The 19366-nt window shown below is 45.0% G+C and overlaps 1 protein-coding gene across 1 annotated transcript; it reads right to left on the bottom strand.

Annotated features, from left to right (window-relative positions):
* Positions 1-10292: 10292 nt before the first annotated feature.
* Positions 10293-17493, bottom strand: LOC145418600 (uncharacterized). The gene is made up of 5 exons (XM_080286967.1): positions 17384-17493; positions 16213-16420; positions 15938-16123; positions 10684-10856; positions 10293-10497 (listed from the first exon to the last, which is right to left on the bottom strand). The coding sequence occupies exons 1-5, from the start codon at positions 17491-17493 to the stop codon at positions 10293-10295; spliced, it is 882 nt and encodes a 293-aa protein (XP_080143093.1).
* Between the last annotated feature and the right edge of the window lie 1873 nt (positions 17494-19366).

Raw genomic sequence — 19366 nt, forward strand, 5'->3', positions numbered from 1 at the left:
ATTTTCTTTATTTTCTTTATTATTATTTTCTTTATTTCTTTATTTTTATTATTTTCTTTATTTTCTTTATTATTATTTTCTTTATTTCTTTATTTTTATTATTTTCTTTATTTTCTTTCTTTATTTTTATTATTTTCCTTAATTTTCTTTATCTCTTATTATTATTGTCTTTTTTTGCCAGTGATTTTATTTATTTATTTATTTTCTTTAATGTCAGCGTCACTATTTTTGTCTTACGTTTGTCTTAAGTCCATTTTTCTTCCTTTGTCTTTCTTGTTCTTATCACTTTTTCTGTTGCTACTTATCTTTTTTGTTGTTTTTGTTCTTGTTTTTCTGCCACTTGTTGTTTCTGTTTTTCTTTCACTTATTGTCTTGTTTTTCTTGTTTTTTTTTTTGGTCGCTTTTATTGCTGTTGTCTTGTTGTTGTTGTTGTTTCTTGCTCTTGTTCTGTAATTGTTTTTTTTCTTACAGTCTTCTACCTATTGTCTTTACTGATTGTCCTGTTTTTTTCCAGTCACTTTCTTCTTTGCTTCCTGTCTTGATACTGTTCCTGTTGCTGTTTATTCTCTTATTCTGTAATGTTTCTTTCTTTATTACAATCACGTCTCTCACAGATTTCTCGCAATCATTAATTTTTGCACGTTTCCCGAGCTCACATTACTGTTTACGTCTCCGTTTTCTACTGTTCTTGCCTGTTATTCTTCTTGTTATGTTATTTTTTGTCCTGTTATTGTCGTTATTCTTGCCTCGTCAAGTTCCTCCTGTTTCTGTGTGACAATGAAAACGGTGGCTTAATTTTCCATGGCCCACTCCTCTATAGTCACCTCCTTTCCGTAAACACATTCATCTTGTCTTGTTATTTTCACCGAATGGCGGGGGACAGGGTGACGTGGAGGCGATTTGTTTGTGGCCACCCCGTATAAGGGATGAAGGCGTCTGGCAATAGATAGATTGATGGATTTTCACCAAAGCCAGTTTCTCGCACTTTCTTTCAGTCACCTTTTATGTCTTGGAAGGTAGGATAGGGGTGAGATAGGGTGTGGGAGGTAGGTAGGGTGAGAGCTGAGATGAGGGAGGGTGTAACTAGGATGGTACAAGTGTTAGAGGGTGGTAAGTAGGGTGAAGAGGGTGAAGGAAGTTGAGATAGGATGCAGAAGGAGAGGAAGGGTGAGAGCTGAGGTGAGGGAGGATGTAACTAAGATGCTACAAGTGTGAGAGGATAGTAGGTAGGGCGAACAGGGTTTGGAGAGGGTGAGACAGGTCTGAGATAGGGTGTAGGAGGTTAGGCAGGGTGAGAGCTGAGATGAGGGAGGGTGTAACTAGGATGCTACAAGTGTTAGAGGGTAGTAAGTAGGGTGAAGAGGGTGAAGGAAGATAGGAGAGGGTGAGACAGGGCTGAGATAGGGTGTAGGAGGTTAGGCAGGGTGAGAGCAAGGATGAGGGAGGGTGTGTAGAGTGAGGCAGGGTGTAACTAGGCTGCTTATAGAATGTGAAACAGGGTAAGAAGAAGATAGGGTGACTAAGTGTGAGGCAGGGTGAGGTAGAGTATAAGGCGTTTGGAGAATGAAGTAAGGTAGAAGTAGAATGAGGTCAGTGAGGCAAGAGGAAGTAGAATTAGGTGAAGTGAAGCAAGATGAAGCCAAGCGTGAAGGAGATGAGGGTCTGATACCGCAAGAATATCAGGGATTAAAGTAATATAAGGAAGGTAAAGCCAAACAAGGCCAAGATAAGGGAGTATAAGGCACAGATAAGGTGGCTGAGGCAGGACAGAGGCAGAGTGAGTCCTAGATGAGGCAGAGTGAGTCAAAGGTGAGGCAGGGTGTGGCTGGACGTAGGCAGGGTGAGGCAGTGAGTCCAAGATGAGGCAGGGTGAGGCAGTGTAGTCCAAGATGAAGCAAGGTGAGGCAGAATGAGTCCAGGGTAAGGCAGAACGAGGCAGAGTGAGTCAAAGGTGAGGCAGGGTAAGGCAGAACGTAGGCAGGGTGAGGCAGGGTAGGACCGACCACCACACACTAACAGCTTTGGATAACTATGGGGCCTCCTGCCTCTCTCTCCCTCCCCCCCTCTTGCTCCCTCCCTCCCCCCACCCCCTGCCACCCCACCCATCTTTTCCTGCTCTCTCTCTCTCTCTCTCTCTCTCTCTCTCTCTCGATTACGTATTAACACACACACACACACACACACACACACACACACACACACACACAGTGTCTCCCTCCCCCTTCCCTCTCTCTCTCTCTCTCTCTCTCTCTCTCTCTCACACACACACACACACACACACACACACACACACACACACAGTCTCCCTCCCCCTTCCCTCTCTCTCTCTCTCTCACACACACACACACACACACACACACACACACACACACACACAAACCACCTCTATTAAAACTACTCATCCAGAAAGACAACAAGAAATGTGGAGTGGAACATAAATCTTTCTCTTCCAGGATTTGTGGATTTAATTTGATTTTTAATACAATGTGGCTAAATAGGAGTAGATCTGAGTATGTGGTTAGGTTTGGGTAGCGATGGGCAAGTTAGGGTAGGGTAGGGTAGGGTTAGGTGAGGGGAAGAGAGAAGATGGGAGGAGAGTGTACTGTTGGGTAGGGTAGGGCCGGGTAGGGTAAGGCTGGGTGAGGTAGAATAGGGGAGGGGAGGGGAGTGCACGGTAGGGTAGGGTAAGGTAGGCGAAAGTGGGGGAGAGTATGGTTAGGTTGCGCTAAGGAGGTTGGTAGGGTAAGGTAAAGTATTGCTGGGCAGGGTAAGGCAGTGTTGGGTAGGGCAGGGTAAGGCAGTTTTGGGTAGGGTATGGCAACACAGAGTAATATCGTAGAGCAAGATAGCACAGGGCATGATAGGAAAAAGACAGAGAAGGTAAAATCAAGGGAGAACAGGGCAGAGCAGGGCAAGGAAAGGCAGGGCAGGGCACACGTGATTCAGCCACTGTGTTTACATCTGGTGTGGGGAAAGTGTTTGGAGGGACAACTACCCTAACATTGGCCAGGAGGAGGAGGAGGAGGAGGGATAACAGGAAGAGGAGGAGGGGGAGGAAGAGATGCTATTGATTTAGGATGATGTTAGTAGGTGGGGAGGGAAAGGAGAGGGGAGATGGGGGGATTCGAGGGAGGAAAAAGGCGATATGAAGGGAATGATGTGAGGGAAAGAGAGAGAAGGTAGGGGACGAAGTGAAAGAGGGAGAAGTAGGGAAGGGGAGGGGGAGAGATGAGAGAGGAGGGGAGAGGGAGAGGAGAGGTGAAGGAGGGGAGGGAAGGAGACGGGATGTAAATGCAACACTATGACGATGGTACTCGTAGTGTTGATAAAGGCAGCTAGTTCTTTGATGTGCCGCTAGAGGGGGTGCTCGAAAGAGGTAAACAATCATAGGAGTTGGGGTGGGGGACTGTGGGGGTGGGGGAGGGGGAGATGGGTTGGGGAAAGGGGAGATAGGTAGGGGGGAAGGGGGATGCCAAGTATTTACCTCCCCCAAACACACACAGCAATGGAATCTCGCTTGGTATGGTCTAATTCTACCAAGCTCTCGCCAAAATGTAAGAGAAAAGGATAGAAAGGAGGAGAGAGAGGAAGTGTGAGAGAAGAGGAAGTGGGGAGATGAGGGAAGGAGGAGGAGGTGTGGAGAGAGGAGAGAGGAGGGAAGAGGAGGTGTGAGGTGATGTGTTTATAAACAGATCAACAGTACTTGCTGAGTGCTTGGGCCGAGAGCGATACACACACGTCTCAGAGTTACCCGCACACACACACACACACACACACACACACACACACACACACACACACACACACAACACAAAGATGTACATGCACTACCTTCCTTACACAAAAACCTCATTTCCTTTTCCTTTTCACTTCATACATGTTATTCAGTCACCTCTTTTTCTTGTCATGCATTTCTCTCTCTCTCTCTCTCTCTCTCTCTCTCTCTCTCTCTCTCTCTCTCTCTCTCTCTCCTTATTCTTTTATATTCCTCTCTCTTTTACATACTTTCTTCATTATTTACATCAGTTCTTCTAGTTTTATCTCTTGTGTTTATATATTCTCTTTTTCTGTCATTTTCTCATCTTCCTCTTCCTCCTCATCTCACCACAGCATCATCTTCCTTTTCCTCTCCTTCTCACCATTGCGCCATCTTTCTCTCCCTCCCCTCCTGCTCACCATTGCACCATCTTTCTCTTTCCCCCCTGCTCCTTCTCCTTCCACCACCACACCACACCACACCACACCAGCCTCCCTCTTGTTTACACCTAAGTCATAACTATAGTAACGCTCTCTCTCTCTCTCTCTCTCTCTCTCTCTCTCGTTTTTGTTATAGAATGCTAAATTTTTTATATTATTTTTCTCTTATGGGAAAATCTTACCTATTAAAGAAACTGATCTTGTGTGTGTGTGTGTGTGTGTGTGTGTGTGTGTGTGTGTGTGTGTGAGAGAGAGAGAGAGAGAGAGAGAGAGAGAATCTAAACATATAGGTAGACACAAGAAGTACCACAGTAAGCAATTGTTGGGGGTGGAACCACATCCTCCTCCTCCTCCTCCTCTTTCTCCTCCTCCTCCTCCTCCACTTGAGGGCGTTCCGGGAATTACCTGAGTGCCACTTACCTGAGGAGGAGGTGGAGGAATGGGAGGAGGGGGAGGGAAGAGGAAGAATGAGGAAAAGAAGAGAGAGGAGGAGGAAGATGGAGAGAGAATAAGAATGAGGAAAGGAGTTGAGGAGGAGGAGGAGAGAGAGAGAGAGAGAGAGAGAGAGAGAGTTTATTATTTTTATTGTTATTATTATTATTATTATTATTAAAATCATCATTACTCTCTCTCTCTCTCTCTCTCTCTCACACACACACACACACACACACACACACACACACACAGTACCGTTTTCTAACAGTACTATGGAAGGCCTTTGATCACGGGACTCAACCACCGTGTCGCGAAGCTCTAAATTTACCCATATTAGAGAGAGAGAGAGGAAGGAATGTTATGGAGACTGGAGGAGGGGAGGGGGAGATGGAGGAGGGAGAGAAAAGGAGGAGGAAGAGGGGGTGATTATGGTGCTAAGCAGTTGTCAGTCTCAGTGGCTGTCAGTCATTCATTGCAACCACCTGTACTACCACCACCACCACTACTACTACTACTACTACTACTACTACTACTACTACTACTACTACTACTACTACTATCACCACCACCACTGTTACTACTTCAATAACGATCACTACTACCACTACTACTACTTCTACTATTACTGCTACTACTACTACTTCTGCTACTACCAATACTACCACCACGACTGCTACTTCTGCTGTTACTGCTACTACTACTATTATTACTACTACTACAACCACCACCACTACTACTAAGCATCGCAATGTTACCCTGTTTCACCTCCATGCTCTTCCCCATCACCTTTTCATTCATTCCCTCTCACCTGCCCCTCTCTACACACCTCACCATTTGTCCACAAACCTTATCATCTCATCTTACGCTCTTTACTACGATAATTTTTCTTCTTACGAGTGACAGTCAGGTATCGTAAGCGTATATAATATTGTACTTTGATTTTTATATATAGGAATAATTTTTTATATATATATATTTACCTTGTCTATACCTGCCAAAAAAATTTATAAAGTGGAGTGATTTTGAAAGTGAAGTTATATATGGAAGGAAGATAGAAAATAATTAGTTGTGGAGATATATATTGAAGTCAGAAGACGTTAATTAATTCTTATTGTGACTTATTCTTGTTTATGAGAAGGGAGTGCATGTGAGGGAGGGGGAGACCGAGGATGAGGTGGAGGGATGGAGTAGAGAGGGAGGTGTAAGTTGGGCGGAGGGCAGCGAAATGGCAGGGGACAGGGCGACATGGAGGCGATTTGTTTGTGGCCATCCCTTATGGGATTAAGACTTCTGGCTAGAGATACATATATACTCGTAAGGAGGTATAAGTTGTGGAGAGGGCAGCGAAGTGGCAGGGGACAGGGTGACACGGAGGCGATTTGTTTGTGGCCACCCCTTACCAGATTAAGGCGTCTGGCTATAGATAGATAGGTCGATAGATAGATTGATAGGTGGATGGACTGATAGATAGATAGATATATTGCCAAGACCCAGTGTAATCATAAAACACTAATTAACTCCTATGTCGACCTGTTTATCGTAATTATTAACTGAAGATTTTTACTGAATACTCCTTTTTTCATACATATTGGCTAAAGATCTTTCCTGAAATCCCATCCTTCAGGCTTTATATCCCCCAAGAGGTCAAAGAATCCCGGGACATCAACCTGACCCCCCTATGACCTCCCTTGACCCCGGCACACCTGACCCTGACCTCCTACAGCCACCCCGTCAGGCCCCAGAAGAGGTCAGTGAGGGGGCAAGCGAGGATGAGCCACAGTTGACCAAGGTTGACCTGATCTTACCTGGGGATACCTTGACCTCCCTGGCCTCCTTCCTGCAGCACGCCAGGTCACTCAGGTAGGTCACAGAGAGAGACAGACAGACAGAGAGACAGAGACAGACAGGTAGATAGACAGAGAGAGAGAGTACAGCAATTCATCCCACACTGTGAATGAATATATAGCGGAATAAGTTGCACCATTTTGAAACACACACTAGCAGAGACTGGGTGTTTCACTGTGTTTCGTCAGTATTAAATTTGCTTCAGATGAAACTGGGAAGATAGCTATTTCTCTCTCTCTCTCTCTCTCTCTCTCTCTCTCTCTCTACCTGTATTTACCTTCTCTCTTACCTGTTTTGCACCTGTAATTATCTAAATGGATTAATAAGGCAATAAGACTGTATTTGGTTACCTTTAAACTAAGCGATTTTATGTAGAGTAGGGATGCTCTCTCTCTCTCACACACACACACACACACACACACACACACACACACACACACACACACACACACACACACACACACACACACACACACACAGTCATTTGCCAGCTGAAGTAGACCATAGCCTGAGAAATACAGCTTAAGTGAGTGAGGGGGAAGATGTGGTTCTAGACGAAAATGAGGCTGTGTCTTGTGCCTTTATGAAACATTGAACAGTTAGAGATGAGAGTTATTACTTTCCATGTTTTTCCTAGAGCCCGTAGAGCCGGTGGAGCAGCGTTGAGGAGGAGGAGGAGAGCAGGGCTTCGAGCTCCAGAACGCAGGAGACGCAGTGGATGGAGATATGGACGTGAGGTGGAGCGTAGTGGAGCGAGGGATGGAGATCTGATGGAGAAATTGAAGATGGTGGGGCATCGAGACAGGAGAGATGGAGGACTGATGGGGGTGGAGCGTGAAGGAGGGAGAAGAGATGGAGAACTGGTGGAGAAATTGATGATGGTGGAGCATGAAGCTGAACGTATACACAACCTTACACTACAAATGATAGACGGACAGCAATCGTCACTACATGAGGTAAGGATGTGAGGGAAGGTGATGATGATGATGGTGGTGGTGGTGGTGGTGGTGATGATGGTGATGATAGTGATGGTGGTGGTGATGATGATGGTGATTGTGATGATAGTGGTGGTGGTGGTGGTGATGATGTTGAAAATAATGTGATGATAATAGTGATGATAATGATAATATTGATGATGATGATGATACTCCACAGATCCCCTTAGGTCCCCGCTACCCAGATGAGACCGTCAGCACCCCACCGTGGCTGACAGAGATCGAGCAGACCGGCAGGAGTGGCAGTGGTTACGGTGGGGGATGTGGTGAGTGTCTATAGTACATTCATTTTAACTTGGCAAAACTAGGTCACGCCCCCTGATTATATGCTGAGTCTTAATAATAATAATAATAATAATAATAATAATAGTAGCAGTAGTAGTAGCAGTAATAATAATAATAATAATAATAATAATAATCCTATCTCTTCCTCAGGTTCACCAGCTCTTGGCCTGTTTAACTTCCTCACCTTTATGCTCTACGCCTTCTCTCTGCTGCTGACTCTGCTGACTTTGGCTACGGGGGCGCTAGCAGGTACTTTTTTAGGGGGGGTCTTGGGGGTCATCGTTAATAATAATAATAGTAATAATAATAATAATAATAATAATGATAATAATAATAATAACAATAATAATAATAATAATATGGGAAGGTCGTTTTTCAGAGAGATGCTTTTGACTGAGCCCTGGTTTAATAGATTATATGGAGGTAATAATAATAATAATAATAATAGGAAGGCGATGTTTGGGAAGAATGAGATGTTTTTGTTAAGTAGATTAGATGGTAATAGCAAAGACAATTATGATGATGATGATGATGATGATGGCAGTTATTTTAGTAGTGATGGTAATGATTATAGTAGTAGTAGCAGTAGTAGTAGTAGTAGTAGTAATGCATCCTCACACTTTCCCAAAATTGTTCATCAGATATCAGAATTGTTCAACATTCTTACTGATAGAATGAAGAGGAAGCCTAGGAGCATTAGGAACAGAGGGAGAATTATAGAGGAGAGGAGAGAGAATGAGAAGAGAAGAGAGCAGGATGGGATAAGGAGAGTGAGGGAGAGAGACAGGAAGAGGGGAGAGACGGAGAGAAACGAGGGAGAGGAAAGGAAAAGAGAGAGGGAGGAAGGTGAGGGAGGAGATAGGGAAGAAGAGAAAGAGGAGGAAGAGGAAAGGAAAGAGGAAAGAAGAGATCGCAAAGAAAAGAAAGACGAAAATAATGATAAAGAAAGAAGGAAAATGAAACAGGAAGAGGAGAAAGAAAGACTAAAAGAGGAAAGCTTAGACGACAACTATGAAAGCAACAAGGACTACCCAGACTATCAAAACTATCAAGACTATCCACTATCCCTTCATAGCCTAGAGAAGGAACTATCAGCGGGACTATTACTATCCCTTCTGGAGACGGTGAGAGAGATGGGAGGGCCACGAACAACACTAAGAAGAAGCAACACAACGATATGCAACTCAATTCAATCTTGTTCACTACATTACTTCACCACCCACGCCCTCGCTTACCTGTCCAACCTCACCTGAGTAGTAATTAACACCTGTATAGAGTCATCAGGTAGAGATCAGTGAGAGAGAAAGACCGCAAGAAGCAACACAACAAAATATAACTCAATTCAATCTTGTTCACAACACTACTTCACCACCCACGCCCTTGCTTACCTGTCCAACCTCACCTGAGTAGTAATTAACACCTGTATAGAGTCGTCAGGTAGAGATCAGTGAGAGAGAAAGACCGCAAGAAGCAACACAACAAAATATAACTCAATTCAATCTTGATCACAACACTACTTCACCACCCACGCCCTTGCTTACCTGTCCAACCTCACCTGAGTAGTAATTAACACCTGTATAGAGTCTTCAGGTAGAGATCTGACTAATTAGAAATAAATAAGTGGGTTGGTATTTTGTTTTATTAGTCCGTAGCTTAATTTTTTCTTTTATATATATATTTTTTTGTGCCTAGAGTTTAATGGTTTACCTTTACAATTGCTATTAACTATGTGTGTGTGTGTGTGTGTGTGTGTGTGTGTGTGTGTGTGTGTGTGTGTGCTGAAAGCCTTTTAAACAATTACCTCAACGAAACTGAGACGCCTGGCAATAGATAGATAGATAAAATAGACAGGTAGATTCTGTATGTCTATCTGCACCTGCCCAGAATTGTCTCCTGATTTAGAGGGCTTTTTTTTTTTCTTTCTTTTTTCTTTTTTTTTTTTTTTAGATGAGCAGGGGAAGGAAAAACAAATTAAATATAGAAAAAAAAAATCATACATGACACAGACCAAATTGAACCACCTGGCGCGTCTACAGTAAACATGTATTATTATTATTATTATTCAACTCCTTCATCTCGTTAGTCATTAGGGCAAAATAGTGATCAGATGTGGTGTAAGAAGTGTTTTATTTCTCTCTCTCTCTCTCTCTCTCTCTCATTTGTAAACACTAGATAGACGCGAGATCATTTGAGGGCAAGAACAGAGGTTATTATTTCAATCTTTATTCGTAAAAGTTACCCTCCTGGAGCTACGATGTCACCGCTCCTCGTTCTGCAGTTCCTTTGACCTTGATTCTGAAGGTCACGAGGTCAGCCGGGTCGGAGGTCATGGTTGGCAGTGACCTTATAATCGTGGGAAGGGTCACCTATGTAATTCTAAAAGCCACGAGGTCACCCAGTTCAGAGTTGGTTATATAGTTGAAGGAAAGGTCACCAGCGTAATTTGAAGGTCACGAGGTCAGCTGGGTCAGAGGTGGTTATATAGTTGAAGGAAAGGTCACCAACGTCATTCTGAAGGTCACGAGGTCAGCTGGGTCAGGGGTCAGGGGTAGCGGTGGTCCTGTAGTCAATGGCAGGGTCAGCTGTGTAGACCCTGGGGTAGTCGTAGGAGAGTGGCAGGGTGAAGCACTGCGAATACCTGGAGCCACAGTCCGCCCCCTCCGCCCCTGCCACACCCGCCGCACCCACACCTGAGTACACCTGGACTGACTCCTTTCTCAGCCACGACTCTGCATTTAGGCTGAGGGAAATTTTGGAATCATTAGAGACGAGCCAAAATCCAGTATGAATAGAGAGGCGAGCCAAAATGTGATGTTAGAGCCAATATCTGATGTTAGAAGTAAGCCAGAATTTGATGTTATTCCCCACTCTGACATGGCTTTTCACCTGGCCAGCCTAATTAACCTCATCTGACTTATATACTCACCTGGCGACCTTAGCAATGACCTGCCCTAATTCCCCCGTCGCGGCAGCCTCCCCCGCCCCCTCACACAGGAACCTCTGGGCGCAGTGTGGGTCCCGGGTGGCAAGGGCGTTTAGGAAGCCTCGGTATATACTCCACACACCCGCCGTCACACGCCCACTCCCACTTATGCCTTGCTGTGGAGAAGAGGGAGATTTAATAGTAATGTTGGGGCATTTTCTTTTGATATTTAGTGGGATTTGACGCAGGTGTTTGCTTCATGTTTACGTCTGTCCGATAGCACGATAACTCTCTCTCTCTCTCTCTCTTATCTTTTGTCTGCCTGTCTCGAACCATTGTGGGAATGACCTTGCTACTCTTTACGTCTCAGGCTAACTCCTTCTTTCCTTCCCTTTTTTCCTTAATTCCTTCCTTTCTTCGACGTCTCTTTCTTTCCCTATTTCCCCTTCCTCACTTTTTCCCATCCAGTTCCCTTTTCCTCCTCCTAATTCTTTTCACCATTTCCACTCCTTTTCCTTCCTTCTTCCTTTTCACATCCTTCCCTCTTCTCCCTCCCTGTTCTTTTCAGTATTTCCTCCCTTCCTGCCATTATCTCCTTCGCCCCCTCCTTTTCTCCCCTCCTTGCCAGTCCTCGTACCCTCTCCCCCCCTCCTCTCCTCCCCCTACGACTCCCCCCTTCCTCTCCTCCCCCTACCCTTCCCCATCCTCTCTGCACAAGGGCCAATTTAAATCCCAACTCCAGTACGAACTGACGTTCAAACTCAAGTGTCAACTCAGGTTCCAACACAGTTACCAAACGCAAGTACCAACTTAAGTCTTAACACAAGTACCAACTCAAGTCATAACTCAAGCGTTAACTTAGTCCCAGCTCAAGCGGAAACTTAAGTATCAGCCCAAGCGTCCCAACCCAAGCGCCAACCTAAGTCCCAACTCAAGTGCGAACGTAAATTACAACTCAAGTGTCAACTTAAGTCCCAACTAATGAATCAACTTAAGTGCCAACTCAAGTGACAACGTGCCAACTCAGGTACGAACATTAATCCCAACTCAAGTGAAACCTTAAGTGCCAACTTGGGTCAAAACTCAAGCGCCAACGTAGGTGCCAACTCAAGTGCCAACCCATGTCTCAACTCAAGCGCCAACCTTAGTCCCAACTCAAGCACCAGCTTAATCACAACTCACGGGTCAGCATAGGTCCCAACTCAAGTGCCAACGTTAGCTCCAACTCAAGTGCCAACGTAAATGTCAACGAAAGCTCCAACTAGTGCCAACGTAAATGCCAACTCAAGAGCTAACTTAAGTGCCAACTAAAGCGCCAACTTATGTTGCAACTCAAGCGCAAACATATCTCCCAACTCAAGTGACAACATAAGTGCCAACTCAAGTGACAACACAAGTGCCAACTCAAGTGACAACACAAGTGCCAACTCAAGTGACAACATAAGTGCCAACTCAAGTGACAACATAAGTGCCAACTCAAGTGACAAAATAAGTGCCAGCTCAAACGTCAACTCAGGTCCAAACTCATGCGCCAGCTTGGGTCTTAGCTTAAGTTACAGCTTAAGTCCCAACTCAAGCTCCATCATGTTTCATCTCAAGCGGAAACTCAAGTCCCAATTCAAGCACCATCTTTAGTCCCAACGAAAGGGCGAGCTTACGTCCCAACTCAAGCATCAACTGAAGTTCCAATTCAAGCATCAGCTTAAGTCCCAACTTAAGCGCCACCTTAAGTCCAAACTTAACTGCGAACTTAAGTGCCAAATAAAGTGCTATCGTAAATGATAAGTGCAAATGTGAGTGCCAGTTCAAGTGCCAACTTAAGTGCCAACTCAAATGCAAACTTAAGAGAGAACTCAAATGCCAACTTAAGTGCAAACTCACGTGGTGACGTAAGTGCCAATTCAGATGTTAAGCTCCGGCCAAAGTGCCAAATTAAGTCCCAAAATAAGTCCCAACTTAAATCCTAAGACAAGTGCCAACTTAAATCCAACACAAGCGCCAATTTAAATCCCAACTCAAGTACCAACTATAGCTCAAACTCAAGTGTCAACTCAAGTCCCAACACTGGTACTACTTGGGCCCAAACACAAGTACCAACTGAAGTCCTAACACAAGTACGAGATCAAGTCCTAACTCAAGCGCTAACTTAAGTCCCAACTCAAGCGCTAACTAAGGTCTCAACTCAAGCGCCAACATAAGTCCCAACTCAAGCGTCGACTTGTCCCAATCCAAGCACCAACTTAAGTCCCAACTTAAGCTCAAACTGAAGTCCCAACTCAAGCACCAACTGAAGTGCCAACGTAAGTTAAAACTCAAGCACCAACTGTAGTCCCAGTTCAAGTGCCAACGTAAGTTACAACTCAAGCACCAATTTAAGTCCCAGTTCACGAGTCAACTCAAGTCCCAACTCAAGCGCCAACTTATGCTGCATCTTAAGCACCAACATTGATCCCAACTCAGGTGAAACCTTAAGTGCCAACTTGGGTCAAAACTCAAGCACCAACTCAGGTACCAAACGCAAGTACCAACTTAAGTCTTAACACAAGTACCAACTCAAGTCATAACTCAAGCGGTAACTTAGTCTCGACTCAAGCAACAACTTAAGTATCAACTCAAGCGTCAAATGAATTCCCAACTCAAGTGCCAACATAAGTTACAACTCAAGTGCCAACTTAAGTCCCAACTCATGAATTAACTTAAGTGCCAACTCAAGTGACAACGTGCCAACTCAAGTACGAATATTAATCCCAACTCAAGTGCCAACCCATGTCTCAACTCAAGCACTAACCTCAGTCCCAACTCAAGCATCAGCTTAATCACAACTCAAGGGTCAGCATAGGTCCCAACTCAAGTGCCAACGTAAGCTCCAACTCAAGTGCCAACATAAGTGCCAACGTAAGCGCCAACCCAAGTGCCGACGTAAGTTTCAACGTAAGATCCAACTCAAGTGCCAACGTAAGTGCCAACTCAAGAACTAACTTAAGTGCCAACTAAAGCGCCAACTTATGTTGTAACTTAAGCGCAAACGTAACTCCCAACTCAAGTGACAACATCAGTGCCAACTCAAGTGACAACACAAGTGCGAACTCAAATGCCAACTCTGGTCCAAACTCAAGCGCCAACTTGGGTTCCAACTCAAGCTCCAACTTAATTCCCAACTCAAGCGGCAACCTAAGTCCCAACTCAAGCGCGAACTTAAGTCCCAACTCAAGCGCCAACTTAAGTTCCAACTCAAGCGCCAACTTAAGTTCCAACTCAAGCGCCAACTTAAGTTCCAACTCAAGCGCCAACTTAAGTTCTAACTCAAGCGCCAACTTAAGTCCCAACTCAAGCACCAACTTAAGTCACAACTCAAGCGCCAACCTAAGTCCCAATTCAAGCGCCATCTTAGGTCCCATCTGAAGCCTCAACTTAAGTTCCAACTCAAACGCCAACTTAAATCCCAACTCAAGCGCCAACTTAAGTCCCAACTCAAGCGCCAACTTAAGTCCCAACTCAAGCGCCAACTTAAGTCCCAACTTCAGCACTAACTTATGTCCCAGCTCAAGTGCCAACCTATGACCGAACTCAAGCGCAAACTTAAAGACCCATCTCAAGTTTCAACTAAAGTCCCAACTCAAGTGCCAACTTAGTTCCCAACTTGTCCCAATTTAAGTGCAAACTTAAATGCCTCAAGTGGCACTCAGGTGGCACCTATGTGGAAGTGTTCTACTTAAGTGTCACTTAAGTTCAAGTTCCACTTAAGTGCCACTTGAGTGGAACTTGAGTGGCACTTAAGTGGAACTTGATCTTAAGCAGCAGTTAAGTAGAACACACACACACACACACACACACACACACACACACACACACACACACACACACATACATACATACATACATTTTCTCTCTCTCTCTCTCTCTCTCTCCCCTAACCAACAAAGATTCAAGGGTGAATTTGCGTCTGTAATTACTTAAGCTTTACGAATTATTTTTTTTATGCATGGAAGAAGGAACCCAAGGCCAGGAGCCCCCACGATTTCTCCCTCCCAGAAATTAAATACATTAATAAGAGGGCTGAATTCAGGATGTGTTCATTTGGAGATGCCTGGATGCACTGCGTTTCAAAGACTGGAGGTCATAGGCAGTAGGAAATACAGAGGAAGACAGTTCCAGAGTTGACCTGTTGCATACATGGAGGACTGGGAGTAAATCGTATAGAAAAGAGATGAGAGCAGGGTTGGAGTAATTGTAATTGTAATTTAACTGAAATGTAATTATTTAGAAATATTGTAATTGTAATTATAATTGTAATTTAACTGAAATGTAATTATTTAGAAATATTGTAATTGTAAATATAATTGTAATTAAAAGTAAAATTGAAGTAATGAATTGTAATTGTAATTAATTGAAAAGTTAATTGTAATTAAATTGGTATTATGAAAGGGAAGGAGAGTGGTAGTGGTAAGTTAATCCCATACCCAGCTGTCATTATGGGATTAAGATGCCACAGGATTAACCCAGCTATTGTAATCCGCGTTTTGACAGTTCTCCTACCTCTGTCCTCAACACTCTCATGGCACCTGACCCACCTGAGTCGAGGCCACCGAGAAAAGTGGCCTGGGTTGAGCTGGCTGTGATAATTTTGATGGTCGACACACAACATTTAACACTGCATCTGCCGATGAGGAAATTGTCAATCGGTTCAGTATTCAAGGGAAAGTAAAGAAAGTTGTAGCTGACGATGCATCTTAATGGTGAAAGTATTTGACATTTCCTTCCCAAGTTTCTACATAAGATCAGAAGCAAGAGGAGGCTGGAAATTCGTGCGACCCCAACATCGCTGATGAGGATATTTGCTTTGAAGATGTTCTGACTTTCCTTCCTCAAAGAATGGAAGGTTTTGCCCGGCCTTCAGTTCCTCGTTCCTTGCATTAAAAAAAATATATATATATACTCAGCAACTTCCCTGTCTTCCTTCTCAACGCAGTCCACATCCAAACGGTTTCAGATCTGTAATAAGATAGTGATCCAAATATCTTTACCTCGTTATCTAAAAATTGTCTGAACTTCTCCATAGATCCTTGATTTATTATTCATTATTAGGTGTGAATATTGTTAGGTTTATGAAGGAGATGATTCATTGTGTGTGTGTGTGTGTGTGTGTGTGTGTGTGTGTGTGTGTGTGTGTGTGTTATTTTTAGCGCATTTAATCAGGCAGATTCTCAACTATCAGCTCAGTTGATGGCCAGGTGTATAATAGTGAGATCATCCTTACCTGAAGATCCATGAGGTGCGGGAGGTCAGATGTGGGATTGTACTGTGGTGGGGAGGCATTTTGGGAGCCTTCTAAGTCCCTGATCCTCCTTACCTGAAGACCCATGAGGTGCGGGAGGTCAGATGTGGGATTGTACTGTGGTGGGGAGGCATTTTGGGAGGCTTCTAAGTCCCTGATCCTCCTTACCTGAAGATCCATGAGGTGCGGGAGGTCAGATGTGGGATTGTACTGTGGTGGGGAGGCATTTTGGGAGCCTCCTAAGTCCCCAACCTTACCTGAAGATCCATGAGGTGCGGGAGGTCAGATGTGGGATTGTACTGTTGTGGGGAGCCGTCTAAGTCCCTGATGCTCCTTCCCCCTCCCATACCATTATCCTGGAGTTCAAGGATAAGGTCAAGCAGTGCCAGGAGGAAGGCCAGGAATCCAAACCCTGAGAAGGCGTCGTTGCAACCCCCAGACCAGCTGAAGAAGGGGCTGAAGGTCCTGTGGGGGGGGGGGGAAGGAGAGTTAGGGAAGAGAGAGAGAATGGGAGAACTGTGGAGAGACAGAATGGGTGATGGGGAGGTGTGTAAAAGAAATGGTTAATGAGAAGGAGGAGGAAGAGGAGAGAGAGAGAGAGAGGCTTGGGGAGGGGTAGGTAGGGAGGGAGGGATGGGTGATGAGAAAGGGGAAAAGGGAGTTGTAGAGAAGAGATAGAATGGGGGATTGTGAGGAGACAGAATGGGTGATGGGGAAGGGTAGAATGGGATGCATGTTGAGAAGGGGGAGGAAGAGAGAAGAGTGAAGATTGGGGAGGGGGAAGGGGAGGAGATCTAGACATGGGGACTGAGGAGATGAATGGGTGATGGGGAAGGGGAAGTAATGGGTGATGAGGGGAAGAAAGAGAAAATAATGAGGTGGGGAATGGTAGGTAGGGAGAGACGGATGATAAGAAAGAGGAAGAGAGTATAGGGAAGAGATAGAATGGGTGATGAGGAAGGGGGAGGAAGAGAATGAGTTGGGGGGGGGTTGGTAGGGAGGGACTGTGAGGAAGTGAGGGGAACTGCAGAGAATAGCGTAAGGAAAATCAGAGGGAAGGTTGAGAAATGGAAATGAATGGGAGACGAAATGGGAGAAATGAAGACTACAAGACTATCAAGAGAGAGTGAAAATAACTGAGAAGAAATGGAAAAGAGCGAAGAGATAAGTATTAAGTTGAGAAGCCCCAGAAGAAAGAAAAAAGCCTGAAACTAAATACAACAGTGAGACAAGCATAGGGAGGCAGAAAGCTCTCCCCCACCCACCAAACCCTCCAGCTAATCCAAAACGCCTTCTGCCCCAGCTGTCAGTCAACTCGTTCGTCATTCCTTCCTCGCCCTTCTCCATTTCCTTTCTCCCTTCCTTCTTACCACCTTCCCTCCCTCTTTCTACCTCTTCCTGCCTCTCCCTGTCTCTCCCCTGCCTTACCTTGCCTCTCCCTGCTGGTACTGGTGCAGCGTTCCCACCACCCTGCCGGCCAACACCTTCGTCAGATCACCGAAGGAATACACAAGGCTCTCCGGCACCTCCCCTTCCATCTTCGCAGTTCTCCTCCTCCACCTTCGTCGCCTCCTGCTGCTGTTGCTTACGTTCCTGTTGGGTTTTACGCTGATTTGATGATGCACGTTTTTCGGATGCTTCTCCACTCCAGCCTTCCACCATAACCTTGGCCTCCTCCAGCGCTGTCTACGATGCGGTATAAATCAGCCTAGAAATACGTGGAATTATTTTTACATTATTTTCAAAGGAAGTGTTCATAATTTAAAATATCGCTAGTTTTCTTTATGTTGCTGTTAGAATTTCGCTATTTTCTATGTATCTATCTGTCTATCTATTGCCAGACACCCTAATCCCATACAGGGTGACCACAAACAAATCGCCTCCACGTCGCCCTGTCCCCCGCCATTTCATTGCCCTGCTCCCAACTCAACCCCCCCCCCTCATATACCTCTCCATCCCTCCATCTCATCCTTGGCCTCCCCCCCCTCCCTCCCTTCCTCTCCACCTCACTCACATACACTCTCCTCGTCAGTCTCTCACTCTCCATCCTCTCCACATGCAAGGAAGAAAGAACCAAAGGCCACAATTTCCCGATTTCCCAAAACAGATTTCTCTATAAAGGTGAAGTAAAGTGTTGTAATTTTCAAGCCCGCTTTTTTTTTAAAGGAAGAAGGAACCCAAGGCCAGAATTTTCGGACTTCCTAAAACACTGCTATTTCTCTAGGAAGGTAAAATATAGGATGTTCGTTTTCTGTATAACTCAACACAACTACGAACTCCACTGCACCGTACTGAGATGCAAGAGTGATACTGCGTGGTTCGGTGGGTGAATATTAGAGGGGGCAGGTGGTGGAGGGCTGGGGAGAGGGGTGAGGAAGGCGTAGGGAAGAGATCAAGACATGGGGAGTGTGGGGAGATGAATGGGGAAGGGGATGGGTGATGAGAAGGGGAAGGAAGAGAGAAGTGTGAAGATTGGGGAGGGGGGAGGGGAAGAGATCTAGAAAAGGGGAGTGTGGGGAGATTAATGGGTGATGGGGAAGGGGAAGTGATGGGTGATGAGGAGGAGGAGGAGGAGGAAGAGGAAAGAATGAGGTGGGGATGGAGGAGGAGGAAGAGAGAGAATGGGGGATTGTGAAGAGAACAGAATGGGTGATGGGGGGGAAGAGAAGGAAATGGATAATGCGAAGGAGGAGGAAGAGAAGAGAGAAGTTTGGGGAGGGGTATATAGAGAGAGAGGGATGACGAGAAAGCGGAAGCGAGTTGCAGAGAAGAGATAGAATGGGGGATTGTGAAGAGAAACGAATGAGTGATGAGGAGGAGAGGTGGAGATGGATGATGAGGATGCGGTTTAATTATGGCTGGTAAAATATTCAGTCAGTTCAAATTCAAAAGCTTTTATCCACGTTACAAAAGTGTTATAGGTGTAAATACCGTTTGTTATAAATATTCAACGTTACATGTAAGGAATATAAAATAGAAGAGGAAGAAGAAGGAGAAGAAGAAGAGGAGGAGCGGAAGGAAGAAGGAGAAGAGGAGGAGGAGGAGGAAGAAGAAGAAGACGAGAGGAGGAGGAGGAGAATAAGAAGAGAAGGATGAGGAAGAAGAAGAATAGGAGGAGGAAGAGGAAAAAGATGTGAGGAAGGAAAGGAAGAGGAGAATAATAACAGGAGGAGGAGGAGGAGGAAGAAGAGGAGGAGGAGGAGGAAGAGAAGAGGAAGAGAGAAAGATGAATATTAAAAATGAGGTTTAGAGGTGAAGATGGTCGAGGAAGCGTGATATTACCCTATGATTTTCACCCTTGGCTGCTCAGGGTGCAAATAACGGGAGGGTTAGGCGTTACCTGGAGAGAGAGAGAGAGAGGAGGGAGGGTGAGTCTGGAGTGTAAGGTAGACGAAAAGACAGAGAATTACT

Source organism: Coenobita brevimanus, chromosome 115 (genome assembly GCF_032717465.1).
Source record: "Coenobita brevimanus isolate Jiangsu-jjx chromosome 115, ASM3271746v2, whole genome shotgun sequence".
Taxonomy (NCBI): Eukaryota; Metazoa; Arthropoda; class Malacostraca; order Decapoda; family Coenobitidae; genus Coenobita; species Coenobita brevimanus.

Excerpts from the sequence above, each read along its gene's own strand:
- LOC145418600 (XM_080286967.1), bottom strand. The coding sequence starts at position 17,493 with ATGGAAGGGGAGGTGCCGGAGAGCCTTGTGTATTCCTTCGGTGATCTG. Across the intron at positions 16,421-17,383 it reads TACCAGCAGGGAGAGGCAAG|GACCTTCAGCCCCTTCTTCA; the intron begins GTAAGGCAGGGG and ends CCCCCCCCACAG. Across the intron at positions 10,498-10,683 it reads GTCATTGCTAAGGTCGCCAG|CCTAAATGCAGAGTCGTGGC; the intron begins GTGAGTATATAA and ends AATTTCCCTCAG.